Source organism: Lepidothrix coronata, unplaced genomic scaffold, assembly GCF_001604755.1.
Source record: "Lepidothrix coronata isolate B3197 unplaced genomic scaffold, Lepidothrix_coronata-1.0 Scaffold198, whole genome shotgun sequence".
In the NCBI taxonomy this organism is placed as follows: domain Eukaryota; kingdom Metazoa; phylum Chordata; class Aves; order Passeriformes; family Pipridae; genus Lepidothrix; species Lepidothrix coronata.
The window spans coordinates 839,756-867,158 of record NW_016690378.1 but is presented as its reverse complement, the minus strand read 5'-3'; the positions used below and the strand labels follow the sequence as shown (position 1 = coordinate 867,158).

The 27,403-nt window shown below is 55.7% G+C and overlaps 4 protein-coding genes across 4 annotated transcripts; 3 read left to right on the top strand and 1 right to left on the bottom strand.

The window, feature by feature from the left end:
- Positions 1-1,569: 1,569 nt before the first annotated feature.
- CDA (cytidine deaminase) lies at positions 1,570-4,098 on the bottom strand. The gene is made up of 4 exons (XM_017831949.1): positions 3,885-4,098; positions 3,462-3,573; positions 3,147-3,201; positions 1,570-2,415 (listed from the first exon to the last, which is right to left on the bottom strand). The coding sequence occupies exons 1-4, from the start codon at positions 4,057-4,059 to the stop codon at positions 2,302-2,304; spliced, it is 456 nt and encodes a 151-aa protein (XP_017687438.1). The 5' UTR covers positions 4,060-4,098; the 3' UTR covers positions 1,570-2,301.
- Positions 4,099-6,180: 2,082 nt separating this feature from the next.
- FAM43B (family with sequence similarity 43 member B) lies at positions 6,181-8,138 on the top strand. The gene has a single exon (XM_017831948.1). It carries the CDS (start codon positions 6,762-6,764, stop codon positions 7,650-7,652), a length of 891 nt encoding a protein of 296 aa, XP_017687437.1. The 5' UTR covers positions 6,181-6,761; the 3' UTR covers positions 7,653-8,138.
- A 1,098-nt stretch (positions 8,139-9,236) lies between these two features.
- On the top strand, positions 9,237-12,281 carry MUL1 (mitochondrial E3 ubiquitin protein ligase 1). Its single transcript, XM_017832058.1, has 4 exons — positions 9,237-9,382; positions 9,482-9,569; positions 10,104-10,224; positions 10,967-12,281. Exons 1-4 carry the CDS (start codon positions 9,263-9,265, stop codon positions 11,685-11,687), a joined length of 1,050 nt encoding a protein of 349 aa, XP_017687547.1. The 5' UTR covers positions 9,237-9,262; the 3' UTR covers positions 11,688-12,281.
- Positions 12,282-14,434: 2,153 nt separating this feature from the next.
- CAMK2N1 (calcium/calmodulin dependent protein kinase II inhibitor 1) lies at positions 14,435-17,059 on the top strand. Its single transcript, XM_017832055.1, has 2 exons — positions 14,435-14,594; positions 15,647-17,059. Exons 1-2 carry the CDS (start codon positions 14,435-14,437, stop codon positions 15,715-15,717), a joined length of 231 nt encoding a protein of 76 aa, XP_017687544.1. The 3' UTR covers positions 15,718-17,059.
- Positions 17,060-27,403: the final 10,344 nt, after the last annotated feature.

Sequence of the window (27,403 nt, the reverse complement as noted above, 5' to 3'; positions counted from 1 at the left end):
GAATGGAACCGGGAATGGGGCAGGGAATGGGGTATGGAATGGAACCGGGAATGGGGCAGGGAATGGGGTATGGAATGGAACCGGGAATGGGGCAGGGAATGGGGCAGGGAATGGAACGGGGAATGGGGCAGGGAATGGGGAATGGGGCAGGGAATGGGGTATGGAATGGAACGGGGAATGGGGCAGGGAATGGGGAATGGGGCAGGGAATGGGGTATGGAATGGAGCGGGGAATGGGGCAGGGAATGGGGTATGGAATGGTATGGGGAATGGGGCAGGGAATGGGGTATGGAATGGAGCGGGGAATGGGGCAGGGAATGGGGTATGGAATGGAACGGGGAATGGGGCAGGGAATGGGGTATGGAATGGAACGGGGAATGGGGCAGGGAAAGGGGTATGGAATGGAACCGGGAATGGAACAAGGAATGGGGTATGGAATGGAACAGAGAATGGGGCAGGGAATGGGGTATGGAATGGAATGGGGAATGGAGCAGGGAATGAGGAATGGAGAAGGGAACGGAATGGGGAATGGAGAGGGGAAGGGAATGGGGCAGGGAATGGGATGTGGAATGAGGCGTGGAGTGGGGCATGTAGTGGGGTATGTAACGGGGTATGGAATGGGGTATGGAGTGGGGCATGGAGTGGGACAGGGAATAGGGCATGGAATGGGGTATGGAATGGGACAAGGACTGGGGCAGGGAAGGAGGCATAGAATAGGGCATGGAATAGGGCAAGAAATGGGACATGGAATGGGACAGGGAATGGGGCAGGAAATGTGGGATGGAGTGGGTCATGGAATAGGGCATGGGATGGGGCAGGGAATGGGACAGGGAATGGGGCAGGGAATGGAGTATGGAGTGGGGCATGGATTAGGGCATGGAGTGGGGCATGGAATAGGGTACAGAATGGGAGGGCATGAAGTGGGACATTGAGTGGGGCATGGAATGGGGCATGAAGTGGAGTATGGGGCAGGGCAGAGAGCAGGACATGGAGCAGGGCAGGGGGCAGGACACGGAGCAGAGTGCAGGCAAGGTACAGCCCTGTGCAATGCAGGGCACGGAGCAGGGCACAGCTGGGTGTGCCTTGTGCTTGGCAGGGCATGGAGCGGGGCACAGCACTGACCTGGGCACAGCACAGAATCACAGGATCATGGAATGGTTTGGGTTGGGAGGGACCTTAAAGCCCATCTCATCCCACCCCCAGCCACGGGCAGGGACACCTTCCACTATCCCAGGTTGCTCCAGGACCCATCCAACCTGGCCTTGGACACTTCCAGGGATGAGGCAGCCACAGCTTCTCTGGGCAACCTGTGCCAGGGCCCCACCACCCTCATTGTAAAAAGCTTCTTCCTCACATCTAAATCAACCCTCTTTTAGTTTAAAACCACTATCCCTTTAAAAGACTTGCTAAAAAGTCTGCCCTCATCTTTATTATATCTTTATTATAAGTCCCCTTTAAGGCACATGAAGGGGCTCTAAGGTTGAACCTCATGATGTTCCCATGTCACATCCACTGCCCCTTGGCCCTGCCTGGCAGCAGGACAGCCCAAGGACCCCATTCCCTGTGTTCCATCACTTGCTACTGCAGGAGATAAACCAGAACAGCTTTTATTTGGCTTGGGCATGGGCTGAAATGCCCAACCCAGCATTGGTTGGGAAATATCACACATTCATTTGTCATTGTGCATAGTTAAATCAATAGTACAATCAGCAAATGGCACTACTCTGGAGGCACAAAACTCTGCAGAAGCAATCAAAAATTCTTCATTCTCTTCTCCCCCATAAATGGAACAAAAGCAAGGAAAACAAGCTGGAGAGAAACGGGCAAAGGACACGCTCAGTGCAATAACCATCCCATTCCAGCAATCCACCTAATCTGGACTGGCTCATTAATTACTGCTGGGGCTGATGGAGCTTTTCCTTTTGGCTTTCACCTCTCTTCAGAGCTGAAGAATCCAGAATTTTCCCAAGCAATGATTTTGCATTATTTAGGAGTTGTTTCTGTATCAACAAGCCCGAACTTGAGCCATGCATCAAACTCAACTCCTTCCTTGGCTACAAGGATATCTGGACATTTTTTCACTAATAACAGGGAATTTCTGTGATTCGATTGTGTTGTTTCCTCGGGGGGAGGTGAAGCCAGTGCCTGTGAATCAACACTGAATCAGAAGATGAGAGGAACAGCACTACAAATGCATTTCCAATCGTGTCTTCCCCCAAAAGCCGCTTACACACCGAGGAAACTGGGGAAAACCATCCTCCTCTGCTGCCCCAGGGGCAAAGGATGGTGGTGGCCATGCTGGTCACACCTTCTTCAGGTCCTCAGGGCCAAAGGAGAGTGGCAGCAGCTCCTCCAGCCTCTTGACAATGTAGGTGCCATCTGCTTTGGTCAGGTAGACATCCCAGTCCGTGCCAAACTGGAGGAGAAGGGTGGGGAGAAGAGCCTGATGAGGGAGAAGAAGGAGAAGGGAGAAGAACCTGCACTTCTTCCCCAAATTACTCCTGTAATCCTTTATTTCTAGGTTCAGGGGGAGCATCCCCCTCTATTGCATGGATTTTGGGTTGGCTTATCAGCATCACCCCCTTAGAGGATATTTTGGGCTCAGATCCTGTGTTTTTACCCCCCAGGGTGAGACCCGATGCCTCCAAACTTCCTGAATCCCGCCCTCGAGCCAAGCCCCACAACCCATTAAATATTAACCACCCAAAAACGGGCTGTGGGTGCTGGGGTGCCTGTGGGGAGCAGGGAAGTGAGAGAGGGATGGGATCTGCGAGAATCTCAGCTTTTCCAGGAAAACCCCTGTTTTCAGGCTTGCCAGAGGTGGAGCAACGACTCCAGGGCCAAACTCTGCACCTGGAGGAACAAAACCCCCTGGGAAGGGGGAGCTAATGGATTTCCACCAAGCACCCACTCACATGGAATAGGGAGGAATATCCCTTTCCCAGTGGATAATGCAATTTGAGGAGCCTGGAGCCAGCCCTGGGGCTGGGGACAGGGGATTGCACCCCCCTTGGCACCTCTGGGTGTTTTAGGGGGAGATGCCTGGGGCCAAGGGATGATGTCTGGGGTCAAGTGATCTTCTCTGGGGTCAGGGGGTGGTGTCTGGGGTCAGGGGGTGAGACACAAAGCCCCCACAAGAGCCGTCACCTCTCTCATCACTTGTCTGCAGGCGCCGCAGGGTGTGATGAAGTCCCCCATGTCACTGCCAAAGGAGAAGGGCACAGAGCTCAGTCCTGGGGTCAGAGGAGGGGGGAACACCTGCAGAAGACCTTCATGCACCAATAAATACGGAGCTACAGCAGATTTTCCCCCTAATTCCTCCCAAAAAACCAAGCCAAAACTTTCTTTCCCCCCCAAACACTGGGGCTGCTGCAGCAGAATCTGCCCACGGGGTGCACTGGAGGTTTTCCTGCTATCCCCCCATCCCGCCCTTCCCTGTTCCAGCTCTCAGAGCACCCTTACCTGGCGATGGCCATGGCCTTGAAGCTGGTGTGCCCCTCCGAGATGGCTTTTTGGATGGCAGCTCGCTCAGCACACATCCCCAGGCTGTAGCAGGCATTCTCCACGTTGCACCCTGTGGGGAAAACCCCCAGCACCAGCCACCCCAAACCCCACCGGGGAATTTTTTTAAATTTTTTTGTTGTTGTTGTTTTTAGGGGAATTTGCAAAGAAAAGCCAGTTTCCCTGCTTCCCTTATTTATTTCCTGTACTTCCCCATCCGCCGCGATCTTTGGCTCGCTCCGGGCTGGCGGCTGCCAGGAGGCAGCGGGGGAAGGAGACACAACACCAACACCCCGGGATGCCCCCGCTACACCCCCGTGCACTTCCAAAAGGTCATGGGGGCTCCCAAAAATCCCAGGGTGGGGTCTTAGGGCCACGACTTACCGGAGAAGATCTCCCCACCCGCCGTGAGCAGCGCAGCTCCCACCGGGAAGCGGCTGTAGGGGCAGTAGGCACAATTTTTGGCCTCCCGGCTGCGGCGCAGCAGGAGCTGGAGACGGTCCCCCTGGGGCTGGCCCGGGGGCACAGCGGGGGCTGAGCGCTGCCCGCTGCCCTCCATGCCTGCACCCGCCTGCCCTGCCCGCTGACGCCGCAGTTAAATATTTCCTTGCCTGGAAAAGGCTGGCCAGGACTGCGGGATAACGCCCCGGCGCACAGCCGAACCCCAGGAAGCATCCCTAGGGACAGCCCTGGCCCCCAAAGCATCACGCTCAGGGAGTCCCACATCCCCTCCCTGCCTGCTGCCTCACTTTTTCCAACTCATCCCGGGGTTTGTTTTCTACTTCCTCCTTTCCCTGTCCCGGCAGAGCATTTTTCCGCTGCTGTCTCGCAGATTTTTTCCTTCCCTGTTCAAAACTGGTTCTGTGACTCCAGGGGAAAATGTCATTAAGTCTTTCGGGGGGGGGGGGGGCAGGAACAACAGCTCCTGATCAGTGAGATCAAAAGAAATAAATTAATTTGATTGAAAGCATTAAAAATAATATCTATATGTATCACATTTTCCCAGGACTTTTAGCCACAGGCAGCAGGGAAATCTGGCTGAAGACACAGGTGGTGAAAGCCCCTTTTGGGATGCCCTTATGCTGGAGCCCAAATTCAGGTCTGCTGGTGCTTCCATGGGAATCGCCCCTGGCAGGGTAAAAGGGCTCCTGGGTGATCAGCAAATTGCTTTTTAATTAAAGATTTCTCTATTTTCCCCTGGCCCGAGGAGCTTCCTGCCCCACTTTCTATCTGCAAGGACGGGTGTCACAGCCCCCAGGGATGTATCACTGGGATTTTTGTCCGGTTTGCTGAATTTTGGGAGGATTTTGACCTTACCTGCAGGTTATGCCAGCAAATCTTGGTCCTGGGTCACTGCTGAGAAGTGGCATCCAAATTGGCAGTGGCTTCTGTTGGCATAGAAACTCTGGGAGCTGAGAAGGGAGCATGGGGCAGTGAGACCGCCACAGGCACCCCAAGAAACCAAAGCTGGGATCTGTATTGTCCAGAGAATAACCAGGAAACCCACTTTCCTCGCACTGTGTGGGTGCTTGTTCACTCTGGAAAGTAATGATGACAGCCAGGTACTTGCAAGGGCAGTCAGTCAAGGTAACAGGCAGTGAGAGGAGGGACTGACAGCCCTGAATCCTTTTTCTCAGCTTTCAAAGTGCAAATCCAGGTTGTTTTCCCCTATAAAGTGAGCCACAGATTCTCTTGTGCCCCCACTCCAATCTCCATTACCCCAAAAACAGGGAGAAAAAGGGAAAACCAGTCCCAGAGCAGCTGAGGGGAGACACTGTGGGAGCAGATCAGAGCAGGGGGACCCCTCACTAAATAATGTGGGATGTACAAATAAAAGAGCTTTTGGGAAGGGTTTAAACCTGCCCTGTCAATATGAACACCAAGCAATTAGAGTCCTTACCTCTGTCAGTGAGGGTGACAGCAGAAGTAATGAGGGATAGAGGCTGGCATGGATGGAAACCTTGCTAATTTGTATTAATTCCCTAATTGCCACCTCCCCAAAACCATCCTTGCACTGGGATCAAACCCCACACCGCATGTTTGCAGCAGAAAAGCTGAAAAACAGACAAATTCATACATTTTTTATTATTTGGGCTGTGAAAACCTCAGAGGCTGTCGAGGCCACGGCAGTGAGAGGAGCAGGGCTGGTGCTGTCTGCCTGCAAAGCAGCTATTTTAAGGTTGTGTTTGCTTCACTCAAACCATAGAAAATCTGGGAAGCTGCTGGGAAATGGCTTCCTGCTCCCTGCAACACCCTGCTCTGGTTTACCTCCCCAAATGGGCTAAAAGTGGGGGTACACAGCGTAATTTCTCCTCCTTTCTCCCCGTTATTTTTCCATCTCAAAGCAGCTGGAGCATCCCCAAGCCTTGGGGGTCTCCCTGCTGCATCTATAAGAAGCCCCAGATAGCAAAAAAAACGTGGAAATCAGGGTTTGAGCCAAAGCAGCTGAATCCCGAGCAGCTTCAGATTCTGATGCAGGACCGAAATCTCACAGCACTCCCCAAAAATCTCCCTCAGGCTGCACTGTGGGGAAATAACACTTCATAATCCCTGGAGGGAAGTTGTCCTGGGACCTTGGCCAGAGATAAAAGCAACAGGTTAAAAGCCAGCTCAGTCCAAAAGGAAGAGGAGCAGCAAGGAGGTCTGGCTGGCTTGGGAAAACCAGGCAAAAAGCGGAGGGGAGGTGGTTTGGAGGAAAAAAAATGCCAGCAAACCTGCAGGATCCTCAAATCCCGGCGACAGATCTGGGGGGGGGAAAAAATCCATTTTATCATGCCAGGGTCAGAAACCGTCATCTGACCCTCCCTAAAATCGTCCTCCCCGGGATTAGAAATCAGGGAATTTTGGCATTTAGGAGCATGGCTGCTGCGTGAAGAGAGGGTGTTATTTTCCCCCCACCTCTGTATCCCTGCCGGAGCAGGGAGCGAGCGCGCATCCAAGGAGCCGGTGGGGGACGTTCATCGGCGGCTCCCCGCGTGCTCGGGGAGGTGGAGCAGCCCACGGAGAGCCGCTCCCGCAGCAGCATCAGGCGCAGGCGGCAGCCGGAGCGCGGCGGCTCCTCGGCCGAGCATCCCCGCATCCTCCCTGGACCGCACGGCATCGGGGACACGGCGGCTGCATCCCGGGGTAGGGGCTTCACCCTCTGGGCGGGGTGTGTGTGTGTGGGGACACCCCCGCACTCGGATTTTGCGGGTTGGGGTGGCGGGGGGGGGGGCTGTTTCTGATCCGGGATTAGCGGAGCCGTGAGAGGCCGGAGCGGAGATGCTGCCGTGGCGGCGGAGCAAGTTCGTGCTGGTGGAAAATGAACGTAAGTGCAAAGGCAAGAGCCTGGGGCCGGGGCTGAGCTACGCGGCGCTGCTGGCCGGGTTCCTGCGCTCCTGCCCGGACCTTCTGCCCGAGTGTCCCTTGGAGCGGCTGGGCAGCGTCTTCCGCGGGAAGCGCCAGAAAGTGGAGCTCAACAAGGAGGACCCGACGTACACGGTGCGGTACCTGGGCAACGCCGTGACCCTGCACGCCAAGGGCGAGGGCTGCACCGAGGAGGCGGTGGGCAAGATCTGGGCAAAGAGCGAGGCGGGCGCCGGTGGGGCCAAGATGAAGCTGACGCTGGGGCCACAAGGCATCCGGATGACCCCGAGCGAGAAGGGGGCGCGGCGGCCAGGCCACGCGTACCTGCTGCACCGCATCACCTACTGCGCCGCCGACCGCCGGCACCCCAAGGTGTTCGCCTGGGTGTACCGGCACCAGGTGAAGAACAAGGCCGTGGTGCTGCGCTGCCACGCCGTGCTGGTCTCCAAGGCCGACAAGGCGCGCGCCATGGCCCTGCTGCTCTACCAGACCTCGGCCTCGGCCTTCAACGAGTTCAAGCGGCTCAAGAGGCAGAGCGATTTCCGCCACGTCCAGCAGCAGCTCCTGGGCGACGCCATCGTGCCCTTGGTGCCCCTGCGGCGGCTGCTCAACACCAAGTGTCCCTACCGCCCGCCCGCCGAGAGGGCCCGCTGCGCCCCGCGCCTCAGCTCCATCCTGGAGGAGGACGAGGACGAGGCCTTCGGCCCCGGGGCGCCTCTGGGGGACCCCGGCAGAGCTGCCATGCTGCGGCTGGCCAGCGACATGAGGGGGTGCAGCCTGCGCGGCCCCCGGCACCCGCTGTGCTGAGACCCCCGGTTCGGGGGTCGGGGGCCATCCCCGCGCCCCCAGGCCGGTGTTGGGACGCTCCTCGGGGGGTGAATCCGGACAAGACGGCGGCTCCCTTACAAGGAAGACACGCTGTGGGGCGGGTGTGGGTTTGCACCCCTTCAGCCCTGCACATGAACCTGCTCTCGTGCCTCCTCCTCTGCAGTGGCCATAATAATAATAATTATAATAATAATAATAATAAAATTAATGTGTGTTTTCTGCGGTGTGACGGCGCCTGTGTCTCGCCCGGATGCTGGAGAACGGCAGAGGAAGAGTTAAGCTCAGCACCGAGGCAATTTTGGAGGGGTTTATATTGAATTTACCCCCCGAAAAGGAAGCCGAGGAGGGGCTTTCTGCACCCTCCCTGCGGAACCGAGGGCTGGGGAGAGCTGCTCTGCGTAGCCATGGCAACTCGATTTTTTAAATATAGAGCTGGGGGGGCGGCTGTGCCGCCTGCGTCAGGCAGCTGGGAGGGGGGTTTGGCCCCTTGGACCCCCACTGGAGACCATGGCCTTGCCTGCGGCCCCCCCCATGCCCACCCCAAAATCAGCGCCAAGGCTCCGAAGACCAACGATTTACCGAAAATTACTATTATTTTTCTTTTTCTTCCCCTTTTACTGCTTTCTCAGAATAAGCAACGGCAAGGAGATAGGTGGGGCAGGGAAGGGTCTTGTGTGCCCCCCCCGCCCCCAACAAGGCTGGCAGGGACCTGCCACCCTTACGTGGCCCTGCATAGGATGGGGGAGAAGGACCTTGCAAAATAGGGCTGGGGGTGCGTCCTGAGGCTGAGCCCTTGCTCTGGGGGGTTTCATGGGGTGCTGGTGCCCCACAGCCCAGTCATGAGGCATAACCCCCCCTCAAGGTGCTATAGGGCTGGAATTTGGGGGCATACCCCCCTCACAGCCCAGGGGGGACACACTTTGGTCTGACCCGCCCCTAAGTTTTGTAGGGTGGTGGGATTTGGGCTGCCCCTCATCACCGAAGCACTGGGAGGGTGGTCCCCCCCAGCACCCTGAGGGTGTCAGGATTTGGAGCCAGCTACCAAAATCCTAAGGGACGAATGGCATTTGGCCTAATCCCCCCCTTTAGGATTGTGGGGCTGGGGATTGATGTCCCCCCAAGACCCCCGGGGTGGGATGGGGAAGGAGGGGGGGCGCTAGGGATGCTCCCTCCAGCACCCTGGGGGTGTCAGGATTTGAGTCCAGCTATCAAGATCCTAAAAGACGGCTGCGATTTGAAATAATCCCTTTTTAGGATCTTGTGCGCTGGACCTTGATGTCTCCCCCAAAAACCCTGAGGGGGGTGGGTAGGGGGTGGGACCCACCCCGACCCCACAAATCCCTAAGGCTGGGGTTTAGCCCCTTAAAGCCGCATTGGGCCAGGATCTGACCGCCTCCCCCACATATGCCCTGTGGGGGGGTATTTTGTGCTCCCCCGTCCCCTCGACAAAGCTCTGGGAGGTCCCTGCGCCCCCCGCCCGGCCTTGGCGGACCGCGCGTCTCTATGGCAGCGCCCCGCTGCTAGAGCGCCCCTCCTGACGTCATCACCGCGCGCCGGTGGTTGCCGCGGTAACGCGGGGCCTGGAGGCTATGGAGGGCAGCGGGCGGCCCTCGGCCGCACAGGCCGCGCTGTTGGCCGCCAGCACCGCCATCACCGCCCTGCTCTACTCCGTGTACCGGCAGAAGGCCCGCGTGGCCCGCGGGCTCGAGGTGGGTGCGAGGGGTGCGGCGAGGGAGCGCACGGGCCCGGCCCGTAGGCCGCGGCCTGGTCGCGCCGGCTGAGCCGCGGCCTCTGTTTGCTCCCCGCAGGGCGCCAGGAGGGTCCAGCTGGACGGAGATCTGCGGTCGGTGCTGCTGGAGGCTCCCGGGCGCTGCGTGCCCTATGCGGTTATAGAAGGTAGGGGCAGGGCCTGAAGCGGAGCCCCAAATAAGGGGCAGGGGCACAATCCTCCCCCGCCCCGCAGCTGCTCCTCACTTTGGGGATTTCATCCCTAGCCCCTCGTTCTGTGCCCAGGAGTTCATCTTTCCCCCGACAAGCAGCCACTGACTCCTGTCAGGCAAAACACGGGCTCTCAGCCCTTCTACCCTGTCTGACAATTGTGGAATGGTTTGGGTTGGAAGAGACCTTAAAGCTCATCTGGTTCTACCCCCTGCCGTGGGCAAAGACCCCTTCCACTGTCCCAGGTTGCTCCAACCTGGCCTTGGACACTTCCAGGGATGGGGCAGCCACAGCTTCTCTGGGCAACCTGTGCCAGAGCTTCCCCACCCTCACAGGGAAGGGTTCCTTCCCCCTATCCCATCTAACCATGCTCTCTGGCAGTGGGAAGCCATTCCCTGTGTCTTGTCACTTCAGGCCCTTCTCCAAAGTCCTTCTTTCTTTTTCTGTTTGTTTTAACAAGCCACTCATTTGCCCCTGGGATTTCCCTTCCAGGTGTGGTGAGGTCGGTGAAGGAGACCCTGAGCAGCCAGTTTGTGGAGAACTGCAAGGGGGTGGTTCAGAGGCTGACGCTGCAGGAGCACAAGATGGTGTGGAACAGAACCACTCACCTCTGGTACGTGCCTGGTGCCCACAAATGGTCTCCTCCCGGCCCACCTGAGGTGCCCTCTGGGGGTCTGACACCCTGAAATGGCCTCAGGTGTGGCCAGAGTGACCAGGTGCCTCAGAGCTGGACCCCACAGTGGCCCCCCCAGTGACAGCTGCCAAAACAGGGCATGTTTGGCTAATTTTTAGGGCTTTTAGAGCTCATGGAGGGTCTTAAGAGAAGAGCACATTGAGTAACCCAACTTGGGCAGAGCATCGATCAGCCCCATCTTGTTATGGAGGATGGTATTTCCCAAAAAAACCCACTTTCAGAGCAGGAATCATTTGGATTTGGGTGAATCTGCACCCAGGGGACCTGAGGAAGGTCCCAGAGCTACCTGGCCCACCAGAGCTGCTGAAACAAGAGCTTGGTGATGCTCTTGGATGAGCCACTTGATAACACCTATCAAGCTGGGGCATGGGACAGGTGGTGCTTCTCCTCACAGGGCGGTTTGTGGCAGCTGGGAACGCCACAGGGAGGGGATTAGGTGGGACACAACCCTCCCCCAGTGATGGTGGGAGCCCACACTACTTGTAGGAGCTCTGTGAGGGTGGGAGGGCCTCGTGCACACTGGACAGTGCTACAAGGGGGAAGGTGCCCCATCAAATAAACTCTGCTTAAGGCGGAGTCAGTCCGCAGCTGTCAGTCCCCAAAACCCAGTCGTCCCTTGGGGTGAGGGGAAGCGGGTTCACTTTCCCCCCTTCTTCCTAAGGAATGACTACGAGAAGATCATCCACCAGAGAACCAACACCACCCCCTTCGAGCTGGTGCCCGCCGAGGACGGCGCCGGCGTCGCCGTGCGGGTGGTGAAGCCTCTGGAGGCAGCCGAGCTCAGCCTGGAGACGGTGTATGAGAAATTCCACCCCTCTGTCCAGTCCTTCACCGACGTCATCGGCCACTACATCAGCGGGGAGCGCCCCAAGGGCATCCAGGAGACGGAGCAGATGCTGAAGGTGGGCACGGCGCTGACCGGGGTGGGAGAGCTGGTGCTGGACAACGCCACCATCAAGCTGCAGCCCCCGAAGCAGGGCATGCCCTACTACCTGAGTGCCGTGGATTTCGACTCCCTGCTGCAGAAACAGGAGTCCAGCGCCCGCTTCTGGAAAATCCTGACCGTGGTTTTCGGTGCCGCCACCTGCGCCGTCCTCTTCTTCCTCCTGCGGAAGCAGTACCGGCACCACCGGGAGAGGCAGCACCTCAAGCAGATGCAGGAGGAATTCCGGCAGGCCCAGGAGCGCCTGATGAACGCTGAGGGCGGGGACACCCTCAAAAATGCCTGCGTGGTCTGCCTGAGCAGCACCAAATCCTGCGTCTTCCTGGAGTGCGGCCACGTCTGCTCCTGCCACGAGTGCTACCAGGCTCTCCCCGAGCCCAAAAAGTGCCCCATCTGCAGGCAGGGCATCAGCAGGGTGGTTCCCTTGTACAACAGTTAATTTGTTTGTGGTTCTTGGGAGGGGGGGGAAGTTTCTTGGCACTTAAAGCTGTCTCTTGCGAAGGGGTTCTTGTCGCCTTGCTGCTTTGGGAGGTGGATTTTGGGGAAGGGGAGGGAGCTTGAGGGAGTGGGTGCTTTGACAGACCTGGGTCTGAAAAGGTGATTGTGCAGCTGATTACGTGCATCATGTTGTGCTCTGGAGGCAAAGGGTGAGGTGCTCAGGGGGATATGCAGCTTGAAGCTCTTCTGTTAAAGATTTGGACTCTCAGGGTTTGTGTCATGGTTGCTGAGCCTATGGTCTCTTGCCTGGCTGATAAAAATGTGGGAAAAACAAAAATAAGATGCTTTAAGGGTTCTCAGAGGCTGCAGAATTCCTGTAATGCTGCCACACAGCTCCGATGCAGCAGGGGGGTCTGTTGGAGAACTCATATGGGGGGTGTGTGAACATGGGGAATTCTGTGATCCCCCCCAAAAAAAGGGTTTGTGACACCAGGACATGAGGATGGGGAGGTGAGAACACCATGGCTGATGGCTGTGCTTGGCTTGAGCTGGGATGGAAAACAGAATGTAAAGCAATAAAATAGGATGAAAAGTGTGTTTGTGTCGGATCATTCCCCGGGGGTGACAGGGTTGTGCTCCCTGGGGTGGACATGCCATGATGGAGGTCAGGTGAGGGGATGGGAGCCTGTCCCCCCACACTGGACATGACAGTCACTGCTGTCTCCTTGTGACACAGGCAGTACCAAACCCCCAAACTAACACAGAAAAGGAAAACTCCCTTCCCTTACTCCCCCGTTTTGCCATAAATCCTGTGTAGTCCCTGCACCCAAGAGGGTTAATGGACCCAAAGCAATTAACATTTGCTGAGGAGGGCAATTAGAGAAACACTCCTGAGGGTGGGGGTGCCTCCAGTAGGAACAGTCAAAATCCCCCTGGGATTTGTGGGGAGACCCCCTCGCTCCTTCCGATGCCTGAGGGCAGGCAGAGCTGTTCACATCCCCCCAGCACGGATAAAAAGAAATAGTTTCCCATTGAGTGGCAGGAAAAGCTGAATTTAACACAGAACCGGGTTGTTTCCTTGTTAAACATTAACCAGCCCAGCCCAGCCCGGCAGTGTCCGAAGGCCGTTCTGGCTCTGTGGCACAACCTGCCAGCTGGAGTTTGAGGAAAAGTGGGTCCTTGGTTGTCCCAGTGCCGGGAAGGGCCACAACCCACTGGCTGTAGATGGCAGTGGCTGCCCGCCACGGTGAGGCAGCCTGTGAAACACAGAACCCCAGAGGGAAAAGCCAGGATCCAGCTCAAAAATCCACACTCAAACCCAGAATACAGAATCCCTCTTGCTGGAAGAGGCGTCCCCCCCTCTCCAGGGGACCAACCACCCCAAAACCCTTCGAAGGGGGCAGCAGGGAGGTCACCCCCTCCTCAGACCAGTGCAGGATTTGGCCTCGAGCCTCAACGTTTTGCCTGTGAAACAGAGCCATCAGGCAAAGCCTAAAAATACACTTTGGGGGGGCTGTGCTTCCCCGTTACCTTTCGCCTCCTGTTTCCAAGCTTTCCCTGTGATATCTCGGGCGTAGCCGCAACCTTATGTAAGGAGCTGACAGCTCGGGGGCGGGCGGGGGTGCACGGCAGAGGGGCTCCAGGAGCTCAGGATTTCAGCAAACAAGGGGTTTGGAGATAGGAGCAGCACCCCAGTCCTGGCACCACCAGGCACTCTGTCCTTCCTGTGCCCTGATCCTGCTTGGCCCCAAAATGAGCCAGGCTCCCAGTTCCAGAGAAATCCTGTAACCTCGCTCTGAACAAACAGGTTTTTTGCTGCTGTTCCCACTTGTCCCCCCACCTTGGCTTTGTAGAGATGCCTAAATCCCCTCACACAGACGTGGTCTTTCCCAGAATGGGAGCCCCAACCTTCCCATCACTCACTTTGCTGGGCAATAACCTCGATGACCCCACAACGCTGTGGCAACACTGCATGGAAAACCCCTTGGAAAGCCCACAGCGACCCAAAAGGCCCCCAGGAAAGGCTTGTGCAGGGACATATCCTTGGGACCCACAGCCAAGTGCACTCAGACTCTTCCCGTGTTGCAGCCCCCCACAAAGTGCCAGAAGCCCCGAGATAGCTCGTTTCTGCTGAGCTCTGCAGGACATACGTGGGGCCAAGCCCAGAATCCCTGAGGACACTTGCTGGGCTACCTGGGGATGCTGTGGGGCAGCTCTGGGTTACCTGGGATTTAAACCAGTTACCTCGGTTACCAAGGATGCCAAGGGTGCTGTGGGACAGCTCTGAGGTCCGCGGGTATGTTGGGGGGCACCTCTGGGCTCCCCAAAAGTGCTGTGGGGCAGCCCAGGCTCTCCAGGTGGTTTTGTAGGGCAGCTCGGAGCTCCCCAAGGGTGTCTATTAGGCAGCTCAGAGGTCTCCCGGGACGCTGCGGGGCAGGCGGCGGGGCAGCCCCGGGGATCCCCGGGGGGTGCGGGATCCAGCCCGCCGGGGCGGTGCCGCCGCCGGTGCCGGGGGGGCCGAGCCGGTCCCGCCCCCGCCCCGCCCGGTCCCGCCTCCCGCTCCTCTATCGCCGCCGCCGCCGGAGCCGCCGCCGCAGCCGCGGAGCCGCGAAGCAGCGCCGGCCGGGCCGGGATGTGACGGGGCGGCCGCCCCGCGCCCGCTGCGCCGCTGCCCCGGGCCCGCGGGCCCCGCGCCCCGGGAGGCTGTCGGGGGGCGGCGGCGGCGGCGGGTCCCCCCCCGCCGCCCCCATGTCGGAGGGGCCGCCCTACGGCGAGGGGCAGCTGGCGGGGGACGCGGCCGTGGGGCAGCTGCCCTTCCCCGTTCGCCTCCGCGGCGGCGACGGGCTCCTGGCCGGCGGGCAGGGCAAGCGGCCGCCCAAGCTGGGGCAGATCGGCCGCAGCAAGAGAGGTGGGTGACCGAAGGGGAGCGGGGGGGGGCACCGGGATCTGCCCGGGATGCGGGGCACGGCCCCCAGGGATGGGGTGGGACGCAGCGGGTACCCCCGCGGGGTGTCGAGCGGCGCGTCCCGAGGACATTTCCCTAGGGATGCAGGACACCGAGGGACAGGGCGTGATGCACTGGGCGCCCTGAGGGATGTCGGACATCGTGTCCCAGGGACCTTCCCCGGGGATGCAGGGCAGCGGGGATCAGCCTCAGAGGTGGGGTATGATGCACTGGGCGCCCTGAGGGATGTCGGGCATCGTGTGCCAGGCATCTTCGCTGGGGATGGGGCATCGGAAATCTTACCGGGATGCAGGAAACATCCCCTGGGGACAGGACACGGTGCACTGGATACCCTGTGGGATGTCAGGCATTGTGTCCTAGGGACCTTCCCCAGGGATGCAGGGCAGCAGGGACCAGCCCCAGGGATGGGATATGATGCACTGGGCTCCCAGAGGGATGCTGGGCATCATATCCCCAAGATCTTCCCCAGGGATGGGGCATTAAGCACCTTTCTGGGAGGCAGGGCAGCAGGAAGCATCCACTGGGACAGGGCATGAGGCACCAGGCTCCCTGCAGGGTCAGGCATCACATCCCAAGGACTGTCACCAGGGTGTTGGGTAGCGGCAAAACCTTCCCTGGGGACAGGACATTGTGCCCTGGGCACTTCACCAGGGGGTAGGGTAGCAGGGACCTTCCCCAGGGACAGGGTACCATTCCCTAGGGACCATTCCCAGGCCACAGAGGTGAGGGGGACCTTTCCTGGGGCCAAGGCACCGTGCTCCAAGCCCTTTGTCAGGGCTTCCTCAGGGACAGGGCACCAGGTCCCGTGCCAGGTACCCTCCCTGTGGACAGGACATGGTGCACTGGGTACCCCGGGGGGTGTCAGGCACCGTGTGGCTTTGCCACCAACCCCACCAGGGATGTGGGACCCCCCCCAGAAACCTACCCCACGGTGACCTTGGGCGAGGGGACCACGGCGGCAGAACCTTCCTCACGCTCCTCTTTCTGCTTTCTAGTGGTGATTGAAGACGATAGAATTGACGATGTGCTGCAAAACCTCTCCGAAAAGGCCCCTCCCGGTGTTTAAAGCCTCCCTGGGGACGCTGGGCTGAAGCCCGGGGCGGGGAGGGGGGGGGGTCGGTTTACAATGGCAAAAAATAACCCCCCCAGCACCGCAGCGACCACCCGAGCGAGCACCGGGAGCGCCGTCCTCGCCCTCCTGCAATCCCACAGCACCACCACGGCACGTCCTGCCCTCCGGAGGCGCCTGGAGGGGAGGGCAGCGAGCGAGGCAGACCCCAGAAATGAATCAAAAAATAATAAATTAGGAGGAAAAAAAAATATATATAAAATTGGGAAAATAACCACCTGCTCCAGACCACCCCCCACCCCGAGGGATGAACGGAGGTGTCACACCACGGTCTGAGTTACTCGGGATTGCTTTTCTCGGGCTGAGGAACCTCGTGCCGAGCAAAATTCGGGGGGGGGGTAAGAGGAAAAAAATGGGGCAGCAAAAAATGGGGGGGGAAGGGAGCAGCCCCCGGGGTCTCCCCCCTGGCCAGGGCTGTTCCCAGCGGGCACCTTGTTTACATTATTTAATCTTGCAAAAATGAATCCGTGCACTTGGATGTACCACGCTATCCCCTTCCGTACGATTTCTTTTTTTTCTTTTTTTCTTTTTTTTTTTTTATGTTGATGTCTTTGGATGTTGGGAAATTATATAAAATAGATATATATATATATATTTAATTTTAGTCATGTTTTAAGGTTCTCGATGGGGGGAAAAACCAAAACTTTTATAAAGGGAAGGCCTGGAGGAAGAATTGCTGGTTTATTTTTTAAAGCTTGTACTTCTCGGTCGCTGTGAGCAAAGGGAAAGATTTTATATGTACAGGGGGGTGGGGGGGACGCTCGGCTTTTCTAACTCCATGCAGTCTGTAGTGTGGGTGATCTTGGTTTCTTTTTTTTTTTTTTCTTATATTGTGGCAGTTTCCTCTCTTTAATAGACTGTATTAAAAAAATATATATATAAAAAAATTATTTAATGTAATCACAAGAGTGCCAAACACTTGGAGATGCCGGAGGGCAGCAATTCCCTCCCCGAGACGAGCAGCACTCGGGGCTTTCTGCTCTTTCTAGGGCTCGGTTGATCTCTCGTGGGATTTTCTCTGACTTCTCTTTTCTAATCTTTCTTTTTAACTATTTTGCATGATGTGCATAAAGAAAAAAGAAAAAAAAAAAAAGGGGAAAAAAAAAAAAAAGCGCCTCTGGCGCCCAGGCTTGGTTCTTGTTTCTGTTTGCGATTGACTGACAGACCTCAAGGCAGGTTTTTCTTTCCTCCTTTTCTTAAATATTGTGTATGTTGCACTTTTATCCACTACACAGGGCTATTTCTGCGATGTCCAAATAAAAAAGAAAATGAAAGAAAACGGAAAAAAAAAAAAAAGAAAATTTATAAGTGCGGATCTGCCGTGTTTTCCCGCGTGCTGCCGGGGCCCAGTGAGTGTCCCTCCCCGTCCCCCCAAATAACCCCAAAATAACTAAGGAAAACCTTGCCACTCTCCAGCACAGACCCCTGTTCACGCTGAATAATTAATTTTAACTAATATTTATTTATGGGATTTTTTTGTTTGACGGGAAAACACTCCGGGGGCGCAAAATTGAACGGAAAAATTCAATGTGAGGTTCCGAAAGCGGCTGTTGGGGATGGGGGGAAAAAAGGTGCCTTTCCCCTTCACTGCTGGGAAAACCCGTGGAAAATGGGGATTTTTCATCCCAAGATTGCCTCACTCCCTCTCAAAATCCAAATCCTGGTGTTAAAAAATGCTGTTACCCCTCCTGCCACACCACCGAGGGCAGCGGCCAAGCTTTGTGCCAGGGGAATAAAATACAATGATGGGTGGGAAACGGGTCTAGGGTGGGGATTTTACTGCAAAGAAACCCCTCTATTGCAATAAAAGCAGGATGCTGCTGAACTGGGATTTGTACAGGATGACCAGGGGGCGGATGGATTAGTCTGGGGTGGGACAGGGAGCTGGTGCACAGAACTCCCCTCCCCACCACCTTTCCTATTTATTGCTCCATTTTTAACCCACAGAGTCTCTCCCGCAGCCAGGATGGGACGAGGAGCTTTGCTAACTTGCTCCCTTGAAAAATCCCCAATTATTTTCATTTTTCCCCCAGCAGGTTCAGCTCTGAGGTCAGAGCCACATGGGTTGGACTCTGTGGACACAGTTTTGGCCCCAGGATTTTCTATTCCGGGGGGTCCCAATGCAAAGCACAAGACGGGTCTCTGAAAGGGATTTTTTCCCCCAAAACTAATGGGTTTTGCCCCAACCAGAATCTGGGGTGAGCCCAGGGCTTTGGGGAGAGCAGATGCAGCCTCAGAGGAGCAGAACATCCCACATCTGCCAAAGAGGCAGTGCTGGGGAGCTCGTTAGACACACAACCACGGGCTGGATGCAGCACTTAATTAACTAAGTTTACCAAAAAGCCCTCTTTTTTTGCATGAAAATCTGATCTAGACCCGTTTTCCCACTTTCTCCCATGCACCAAAGAAACCTCCAAGCACCCAAACCACCCTGAAACCCAAAGGCACCCATGGGTGCTCCAGGGATGGGGTCCATGCACAGCCTGGGAGCCCCCCCAAAAACACCTCAACACCCGGCAAAAGCCGGGAATGAACCAGAGAAGCCGGAGGGGGAAGGGAGGCTGAAAGGAGAGGAGATTCTGCTAAATTATAAAGCGCCCTTTTTTATGCATCTTTCATGCACGGCACATAAATAATGGAGCAGGAGAGCCCGGCGTGCCGAGCTCGCTTACGGGAGGATGCGGGATGTGGAGGGGTGAGGACAGAGGGATGCAGGGTGGATGGTGGGGAAAGATGTGCCCGAGAGCCCGGTCCGGGCACCCCGCAGCCGTGCGTGGCCGGGAGATGATATTCTGAAGGAGGATTTAAGGATTAAACCGGCCGCGGGGCAGGAGTTTATTGCATACATTATTTAACAGATGGCCCAACGCAGGCGGCCGGCTGCCTACGGTCTCCCCGGTGACCTTGGCTGGGAGATGCTGGGGCTGGGAAGGGAGCCTGGTGCCGTCACCGTGCTCAGGTTACAGGGATCAGAGGGGGAGAAAAGAAAAAAAAAAAAAAAAAAGGCACAAAAACCCGGGAGTCAGCACCCAGCAGCTCCAGCGCCAAATCCCCATGGAAACTGCAAAAAGCCCCACCCAACCCTGGCCCACATGGGCTGCTTGTTTTGGCAGGGGTGGGGAAAAAAAAGGAGGAAAAAAATAAAATATATGGAAAAAGCCATTTGCGGGTTTATTTGCCAGAGGGAACTTGACAAGCAAGGCGCCAAGGTCCCAGCGGCACCCAGGGCACTTGCAAAATCCCACTCCCGTGCCCAAACACATGCTTTAATCCCATTTTCCCGGGGACTTTGGCACTGGGGGAAGGTGCTGAAAGAGCTGCTCTCCCAGCAAAGCCAACCCTGACCCCTCACACTCAGAACCAGGGGGTATTTTTATCCATCTCTAAAGCCGCTCGGTTTTCCACCCGCTTTAAGGCATCAGCTCTTGGAAACCCCCTGGAATGACACCAGTCCCGGGGGACTCAGAGCATGGACACCCATTTTGGGGCTGGATCAATGTCCCCATCACTGATCACCCACAGCACCAGAGCAGCTGGCAAATCTCACAGAAAAATGCCCCAAAATCGAGGGCAGTGGGTTGCAGTCAGAGCAGGGGACGGGGAGTGGGTGAGTCCCCCAAAGCTCTTCCCAAAAGGACGCCGATGTAGCAACTGCCCAAAATAAATAGTCTCTTTTTCTTCCCCTCCTCCATCAAAACTAGGGCATGTTAAACTAGGCCAGCACTCCTAAAGTAATTTATTTATCATGGTGGGGGGGAGCAAGGAGGGATGGCATGGGCTGCAGAGAGGGGATGCTCCACTCTGCCCCCAAATACTGTGGGTTTGGGGAATAAAATGGGTCAGTTTTTCCCTCTTTTCTCGCTGAAAGACCACAATTACTCAGAAGGAGGCAGCTTAAGTGACCTTTGGTGGAGAAGACACAAAAATGGTCATTCTAATGGTATCAAACCCTTTTTGATCTATTCGCTCCACTGTTTTCACCGTGTGGGGTTTGTGGTTTATATTGTGGCATCAAAAAGAAAATATGCTTTAGAAAAGTAAAAAAATGGGTAAAGACACGAAGGAAATTTTGCCCTGCTCAGAAACTCAATTTCCCCCCCTCCCCTGCTTTTTTGACACAGGAAGGAGAAAAACCCAGTGGATGTCCAAAATCTCTCTGCCCATCCCTGCCTGGGAATGGGTCTGGACAAGAGGGGTTTGGCCAGCCCCCTCCTCCTGGGTGCTCCCCCATCAACTCTGGCCTTGGGGCCTTTTTGGGGGGCTTAATTTCCCTCTACCTTTGGGTTTCCACTTGGGAGGAGGGGCTTCTGGTGGTGTGGACCCAAAGTGCTGCTGGTTTGGGGGTTTTTGGGGTCTGCGGGTCCCCCGTCCCCGGGCTCTTTGTCCCACAGCCACTAGAGGCCACTGAGGCTCTGTGATCCCGCCTGATTTATTCATGCAGGACAGTTGGACACACATCAGCACCCAAAAATCTAAAACCAGGGGAAAATTACATATATTAGGTGCAGAGGCAGCAAAACTGGGGGAAAACAGGGCAGAGAAGGGCTGCTCACGAGCTCTGTTGGTGTCTCCAGGGACATCCCCACCCTGAGACCCTGAGAGGGACAGGGAAAGTGCTTTTCTCTCTCCGAATCTGTTCAAGCTTTTCAGCTGCCCAGGACTGTGCTGAGCACTCACAGGATTTTTGGGAGCCCTCCTCAATCTGAACACCTCCAGAGGACCGGGAGACGCTGCCCCACGTGCAGCAATCCCTCCTGGTCCAGCACGTGGAAGAGCGCTGGGATCACCAGGAATTTTATGGAGGGGGTCAAGAAGACACTCCCAGGATGTGGCACTCCCCACCTTGGGAATATCCTGCGAGAAAATCCCTAAATCCTTCCTGCTGCTGCCTCGGGAAGCCTGGAAGCGGAACTGCCTGTCTCCCTGGGCTCCTGATTTTCATTTTGCCTGGAGTTAAAATTTTCTAGGATATTCTAAACAGCCGTTCCCACTAAAGAGGGAAACATCAGACATCTTCATTTATCCACCGCTCCAGGTGTCAAACTGTTGCATGACAATAACAAGTGGGAGACACCTCACCCAAAAAATGAGCGAAATTCCACTCGGAGCCAAATGCAGCAGCAGATGCTCAAATGAAAAACAAACCTGAGGCACCACCAGGCTCTGCAGCCCTGCCAAAGCCTTCCCAGACAAACAGTCTGTGCTTGGGGAGGGGGATTATATCTTTTGGGAGGTTTGGGATGCCTGTGCAGCCTCACATTTGGGTGTTTTCAGACCCTCAGTGGGCAGGTGAGAACGGCCACTGCCTTCTTGGGGCTGCCCCAGTTCCCAGCCTCACTGGCTTTGGAAGAAGCTTCCCTGCCAGTGATTTTTCCAAGACAATTCCTGCCCTGGGTTCCAGCGGGATGTGCCTGTGACGGCAATTGCCCTGTTAAATTCCTGTTAGCAAAGCAACGCCGGGAATATGAAGGAAACCAGAGGAATCTGGGCTCCTCTCCGTGCTACAACATTACAATTATTAATATATATAATGTATATAATGTATTACAATATTATATAATATTACATAATATATAAAAATAATACATTATATAATGCATAATATTATCTAATATATATCTAAAATAATATCTCCATATGAAAAAATTTGGCAGAGATATGTGTGACACCTGCATGAGACCCTTTACTTTGCAGATATCCCTTTTCCCACGGGAAAGAGGGAGCAGGGTGGGATATCCCCACGGGAAAAAGGGGAGCACAGGAACTGCTGGGAGCACCTCCTGGGGTCCCCGGAGCACATCTTGAAGCATCAGCCCCTTCCCGGGGTGGGAGAATAAAAGAAAAGGAAGGAAAATAACCAAACCACAAAAATAACCCCCCAAACAGGGCCATGTGATCCAACACTCCGAAATACCCGGTGGTGAGTCACGGGTGCAGGGATGGGGCTGATCCAGCTCTGAGTCAGCCCGGGCAGCCGGTGCAGGCTGTTTGTGTCCCCCCCTCCCCAGCTCCCTGTTTCCCATTTTCGCTCCAAACCTGCACAAATATAAATAAATACTCTGTGACTCAGAGGCACGTGGTGGGGCTCAGCCCGCAGCAGCCCCTTCCAGCCACCCGAATTCCTGGTGGTGCCACAGTGACAGGGCTGGACACACCTGAATCCCACAAAACCCAGGCCTGGGAAACTTTGAAATATTTAAAATGTTTGGAGGGGGAAACACACACACACACACACGCACGGGAGGTTCTCCTTGATGCCACTGCAAGGAAGCACTTGGGATTTTCCAACTAGCACTAATTAATTAGTATTTTCTCAGCTTGGTATCATTTTAAACATGAAGCACCAACTAATTCCCACTGGTCACAGGCAGGGGGAAGCCCATACAGAGCAGAGACCCTGCCCAGGATGGGGTGAAGCCTCAGGACACCCACACTGTGAGGGCTGGTGGGTGCTGGTAGAACTGGGATGAGGCTCAGCTCCCAGCTGGGTGCAATCCAGTCCCAGCCATTCCCAAGCCACGGCATCCTACGACATCCCCAGTGGGATGGAAAACACCAAGGGACGGGGCTGATTTGGAAGGAGGCAGCTTTCAAAAGCTGCCCTTGGGTTATTCCCACTGTATCTGAACAAATACGTGTGGGAAACTCCTCAGAGCTGGGTTTAATCCCCACAGAGTTTAACCTCCTGGCGGGGTTGATCCCCAACCTCATCCCAGGTTAATGCACCATTCCTATGCTGCAGGATAAGGAAAGGCAAAAGGCAGGATCAGGATGAGACCCGGCAGCATCCTCAGCATCCTCAACCAGTTTCCATAGCAACAGGTTCGGCCCCAGATCGGCTGGTGGGTGCTGGGAAGCAGGGACGAGGAGGGGGGTCAGAGGGGCTCCAAAAGGAGCAAAAAAGGGTTTAATAGGGAAAATCACTTTGCACCTCAGTGCCCCAGGAGCAAGGGGAGGCTGAGACCGAGCTCTCAGAGCTGTGACCCAAAGCAAATCCCCTAGGACAGCCCTGTCAGGGCATTTGGGAAGCTGCCCCCCATCCCGTCGCCTCTGCCCAGCCCAGATCCTCATCAGCCCATTCCAGGTCTATCAGCATTCCCAGCTCAATTCACAGCGCAGCCAGGAAGCCTGGAGCTCTGCTACAGCCTTTCCTGTCTCTAGCCGGGAGCAAAGCACAGCCACAAGACCCCAAGGCACCCACCCTACAGCCCTGAACGCCAGGAAAACACACATCCAGGGAATGATCCGGAGGCAGCCGCCCACCCCCGCGGCCGCGCAGCCGGCTGCGGCACTGTTACACAAGGCTCCCGGCGCTTGCATAAGCAGCAGCAGCGAGCACAGCCCCGAGGAAAGAGGAAAAAACGAGCGGGAATCACGGCCCTGAAGCCGTGCCGTGGGATGGGATCCGTGGCCAGAGCCCATATCCCGCAGGGGGATCCCGTGGGATCCACGGCAGGGATACTGTGCAGCCAGAGCCATCCCTAAAAGAGGTGATGCAGCCCTGAAGCATGACTGACCCCATCCCTTCACCATCTTTGCTGGAGAGACCCAAAATAGCAGGAATTCAGTCCATCACAGCTGGAGAAAAGCTGCCAGAATCCCCAGAGCCAGCGAGCAGCCTGCACACCAGCCCTACGGCATCCAGCACACTCGCCTGCCTCCACTGCCAGACCTGGAATTGGAGTTATCCCCAGGGAAGACCATTTTCTAAAGCCTTTTAACCAAGCAGGTGTTGGGGAAGCGCCTTGCAGGGCTCGGGCAGGTTGGGAGCAGCATCACCCACTCCTGGGGAGCCTCTGCAGAGCAGGACTCCTGTGGGTGAGCACCAGCCCTCAGCTCCCAGTCCTCATCCCAGAGGAAAAAGCACTGCCTTTAAACCAGCACCACATCAGCACCTAGAGGTGCATTTGGCCAAACCCCTGGTAATTTTGCACAGGGCAGCTCACCCTTTTTATGCCCCAAAACACGTTGTTTCTACTCATCGTGGTGCTTTGGCACCAGCTCATCACAAGCTATCACAAGCACATGGCAAGAGAGGGTTGCATGGACCTACAACCCCAACCAGAGCAGCTCTCCCAAGGGATTTACACCCTCTCCAGGATTCCTTTACAGGATTTCCATGGCCTGTGCCCTCTGCATTGGGGCTGATGGATGTTTTGACCCCAACACCTTCCCATCCCACAAACCCACACACTCCTGCTACCTGCACCCCTTATTTTCCTGCCTCGTGCACAGAAAGGGTTAACAACAAAAAGCCAAGAAATACCCTAATTTAATGACCAGGGAAGCTCACAGACATCTAGCTTAGTGTTCTAAACATCTGTAATATCACATCCATGTGTTGAAGAGATTTCATGACTTTGACAATTAGAGGGGCCCCAAAAGTCTGTGCATGGAGCAGAAAAGCACTTGCAGCACTCGTGTGCATCCCAGCCCAGCTCACACTTCCCATGGCAGAGGTGACTTTACAGGTGGCACAGAAGACAGAAAACCAGAAAAGGTCATTGCACGGCAGGGGTGATTCTCCTGATTTAAATGCAACCCCTAAAATCAATGTTGCAAAGCCATAGGCACACCCAGGCCCCAAAGCAAACACCAGTGACCCCTGGGCAGTGAATCCAGCTCCCTGCAGACAAGGGGACAAATTTCTATCATCCTTCCTTACATGGGGAATGGTACTACAGGGACAAAAATAGTCCCAAAAAGCAGAGCACTGGGACAACCAGCTCACTGGCAGGGTTAGACACCAAAAGCATGCACCTATCCCCTAAACCTTGAGGTCCCCTGAGATTACCTGAGATCCCCTAAACCTTGGGCCTTATATTGCCTTCAGGATAAAAAAAAAATCACAAAAACTTAGTGCAGCTGTGCTGGGAGTGAGCACAGGGAGGGAAAACAACCCAAAAGAACCCAAACCTCAGGCCCTTGAAGAGCTCCCAGCTCCAAAATGGGGATGCGACCACCTGATTGCCCCTAAAAGACATTATGAAGGTGCTGCCCAGTGAGCTGCATGTGTGAGACCCCCCAAAGCCTCCCCAGAGTGCCTGTTTTGCTGGGGTGCAGCAGAGCTGTGGGAGGTGGCGAGGGCGACGTGTGAAATCGCAGGGGGACCGGCAGCTATTTCTGCTCCGTGTCAGCACCCACTGACAGCACCCTGAGAACACAGCAAAGCTCCAGGCATCTTTTTTTCCATGCGAAATCCGCCCTGTGTATGTCTGTATTTCCACATTGTCCCCACAGGATCGAAAGGTGTGGTGGAGCTTTTGGGTTTTTGGGTGCTGAGCTGAGGAGTTTGGGGGTCAAAGTGAGCTTCTGGCGGGCGCTGCACTGCACCCATGGGATTGACTCCTCATTCCTCCTTATCTGATGGGCAGAAGCCTCTAGAAATCCCTTCTCCTTCCTTCTGCTCAGGGTCACTCTTTTTTTTCCCCCCCCTTAATTTCTGGGTCTTGGAGTGAAAGCCAGAAAAATGCAGCTGATTGTGTAACGTTTTTCTCAAAAAGCTTCTTAAACAGTCACATATTTCTATTGGATTTCCCTTGCCCTTCGCTGCTGATTACTGGAGTATTTATATATAAATAGAAGCTGTCTTCCCCATAATCTGCTTGTTTCTCCTAATTAACTCGGGGCTGTTCTCCTCGGGCTGCTCAGCCCTTGGGTTTTGGGGGTGCCAGCACCGAGCAGCACTCAGTGAACCCAAATCTGCCAAATTTCAGCTGAAGTTGCTTTTTACCTGGGTCTGAGGAAGCGAAACCCTCCTTTCCAAACTTTACGTGCTCAGTGTCTGTCCCATCCTCCCAACCCCCAGCTCAGGGAAGCGCTCGAACGCGGTTTCTTCATCTTCCTCCCTCCTCGCAAAACTTTTCCTGTAATTTATGGAACGTCTCGATTTGATAATTATTTTAATCATTATTACTCATCTTTCCCCTTTCTTCCCCCCCCCCCCCAAACTTCGTCCCGGGCCTGCCAATCACTTTAATAGCTGTTTACAACCTATCATCAAGTCTTGCATAACATCCACATGACTTCACTCAGATGCCTCCGACACCCGAAAGCTGCCCCTGAGCTCTATTTCAGGAGCGGTGGAGCCCACAGCACCAACCGGCTGCTGCATCCCCCGCCGGCATGCCCGGGTCCTGGGATGGGGAAAAAAATCGGAGGGGAAAAACGCATCCCCGGAGCAAAACTATTTTGTAGTTAGTACAAGACAAACCCCACGCAGCTCCGCGGCCCAGGTTTTGGGGGTGAGGGTTGGTTTGGTGGGTTTGGACCCCCCCACACACGCCGTCATCGCAGTAGGTGTTGTTCTGTTGCACCTACTGGAGAGATCAGGAGCCAAAAGCACCTGGGACAGCCCTTGGATAGCTGCGGATGCTCCGGTGGGTCTGTGGCTGCACCGTGGCCTCTGCCCCCCACACTCTCCTGAGCAGCAACGGGACACACACACACAAACACACGGCAAACGCTGTTAAAAACCTCGTTTCCCAGCAAAGTTCTCCACCCCGAGGCATCGCCCGTCGGCGGTGGGTTGGCGGGGGACGGGGGCAGAGGCACAATCTGTGCAGGAACGGCTGCCAGCCCTTTTCGGCAGGCGATGGTTTGGTTGTGGGGCGGGGGGGGGGACACACGACACACGACGGCTCTTTTTTAAGCTCTCCCGTCCTCCCCCTCTCCCGCAGGTTTCATAACCCTTCAAAGCACGAAAAGGCTCCTCCGGTTCCCGGCTAATGAGCCCCTGCGGAGGAGGAGCCGTGGCCGTGGCAGGAGGGATGTTTGGCAGGAAAATCACCCCTCCGCGGCGTGGGGACACGGAGGGGTCTCTGCGGAGTCCCACCATCCACCACAACCCCGGGGGTGCAGGTTTGCGCCAGCGCTGCCCCAATTTGGCCGGTTATCTCCCCAAAACGCCCCTTGGCACGATGCTGCCCCGGGGCTTGGAAGTCTCTCCCTCCCCGCGCAGAAGCTGCGTGCAAATATTTATTTACACAGCGTAAAGAGGTTTATTTGTTAAGCTACAGTTGACAACTGTATCCAAACTAATTTCTCTTAATTAGGCACTTGCGGTCACCTTGGCAACAGCACCGGAGCGCCCTTCCTTAAGGCGATAACTTAATGGGGTGAAAATCCCCTTGGATGTAAAGGGAATGCTGAGGGGGATCTTCTGGAGACCCTGTGGCTGGAGACATCCATCTCTCCTCCTTGGGACACCCACTCCCTCTCCGGAGATGGAGTCCAGAGGGGGAAAATTGGCCCAGAATTGTCTGGTTTTTGTGATATACAGAGGTCACCAAAAGTAGGAGGGCACTGAAGCAGGTCCTTGCTTGCCAAGAGGAAAATAAGGGGTGACTTAGCTCCTACATCCCGCTTTGGGTTGGAAAACGGGGATGGTTTCTTCATTAATACCTGTAATTACACTGCTAATTAAGGAAGGTGTGGGTTTTTGGCATCCTCACAATGACCCAGGTGACAGGGGAAATTGCTGAAAGCCCTGATAAGAGAGAGCAGCAGGAATTCTCTGCTCCATCTCTGCCTCATAGAAGAATTAAACCAAACTTCCCCTGTTTTTTAAAACCCTGGATCCAGGGGTTTGCACAGTGCTCTGCAACGTGGGGTTTGCAAAACC

What these genes read in the sequence shown, in the direction of transcription:
- CDA (XM_017831949.1), bottom strand. Translation starts at nt 4,059, where the DNA reads ATGGAGGGCAGCGGGCAGCGCTCAGCCCCCGCTGTGCCCCCGGGCCAG. An exon ending in GGGTGGGGAGATCTTCTCCG is followed by an intron (nt 3,574 to 3,884) that starts GTAAGTCGTGGC and finishes TTTTCCCCACAG; the next exon opens with GGTGCAACGTGGAGAATGCC. An exon ending in AAGGCCATGGCCATCGCCAG is followed by an intron (nt 3,202 to 3,461) that starts GTAAGGGTGCTC and finishes CTCCTTTGGCAG; the next exon opens with TGACATGGGGGACTTCATCA.
- FAM43B (XM_017831948.1), top strand. Translation starts at nt 6,762, where the DNA reads ATGCTGCCGTGGCGGCGGAGCAAGTTCGTGCTGGTGGAAAATGAACGT.
- MUL1 (XM_017832058.1), top strand. Translation starts at nt 9,263, where the DNA reads ATGGAGGGCAGCGGGCGGCCCTCGGCCGCACAGGCCGCGCTGTTGGCC. An exon ending in GCCCTATGCGGTTATAGAAG is followed by an intron (nt 9,570 to 10,103) that starts GTAGGGGCAGGG and finishes TTTCCCTTCCAG; the next exon opens with GTGTGGTGAGGTCGGTGAAG. An exon ending in AACAGAACCACTCACCTCTG is followed by an intron (nt 10,225 to 10,966) that starts GTACGTGCCTGG and finishes CTTCTTCCTAAG; the next exon opens with GAATGACTACGAGAAGATCA.
- CAMK2N1 (XM_017832055.1), top strand. Translation starts at nt 14,435, where the DNA reads ATGTCGGAGGGGCCGCCCTACGGCGAGGGGCAGCTGGCGGGGGACGCG. An exon ending in GATCGGCCGCAGCAAGAGAG is followed by an intron (nt 14,595 to 15,646) that starts GTGGGTGACCGA and finishes TCTGCTTTCTAG; the next exon opens with TGGTGATTGAAGACGATAGA.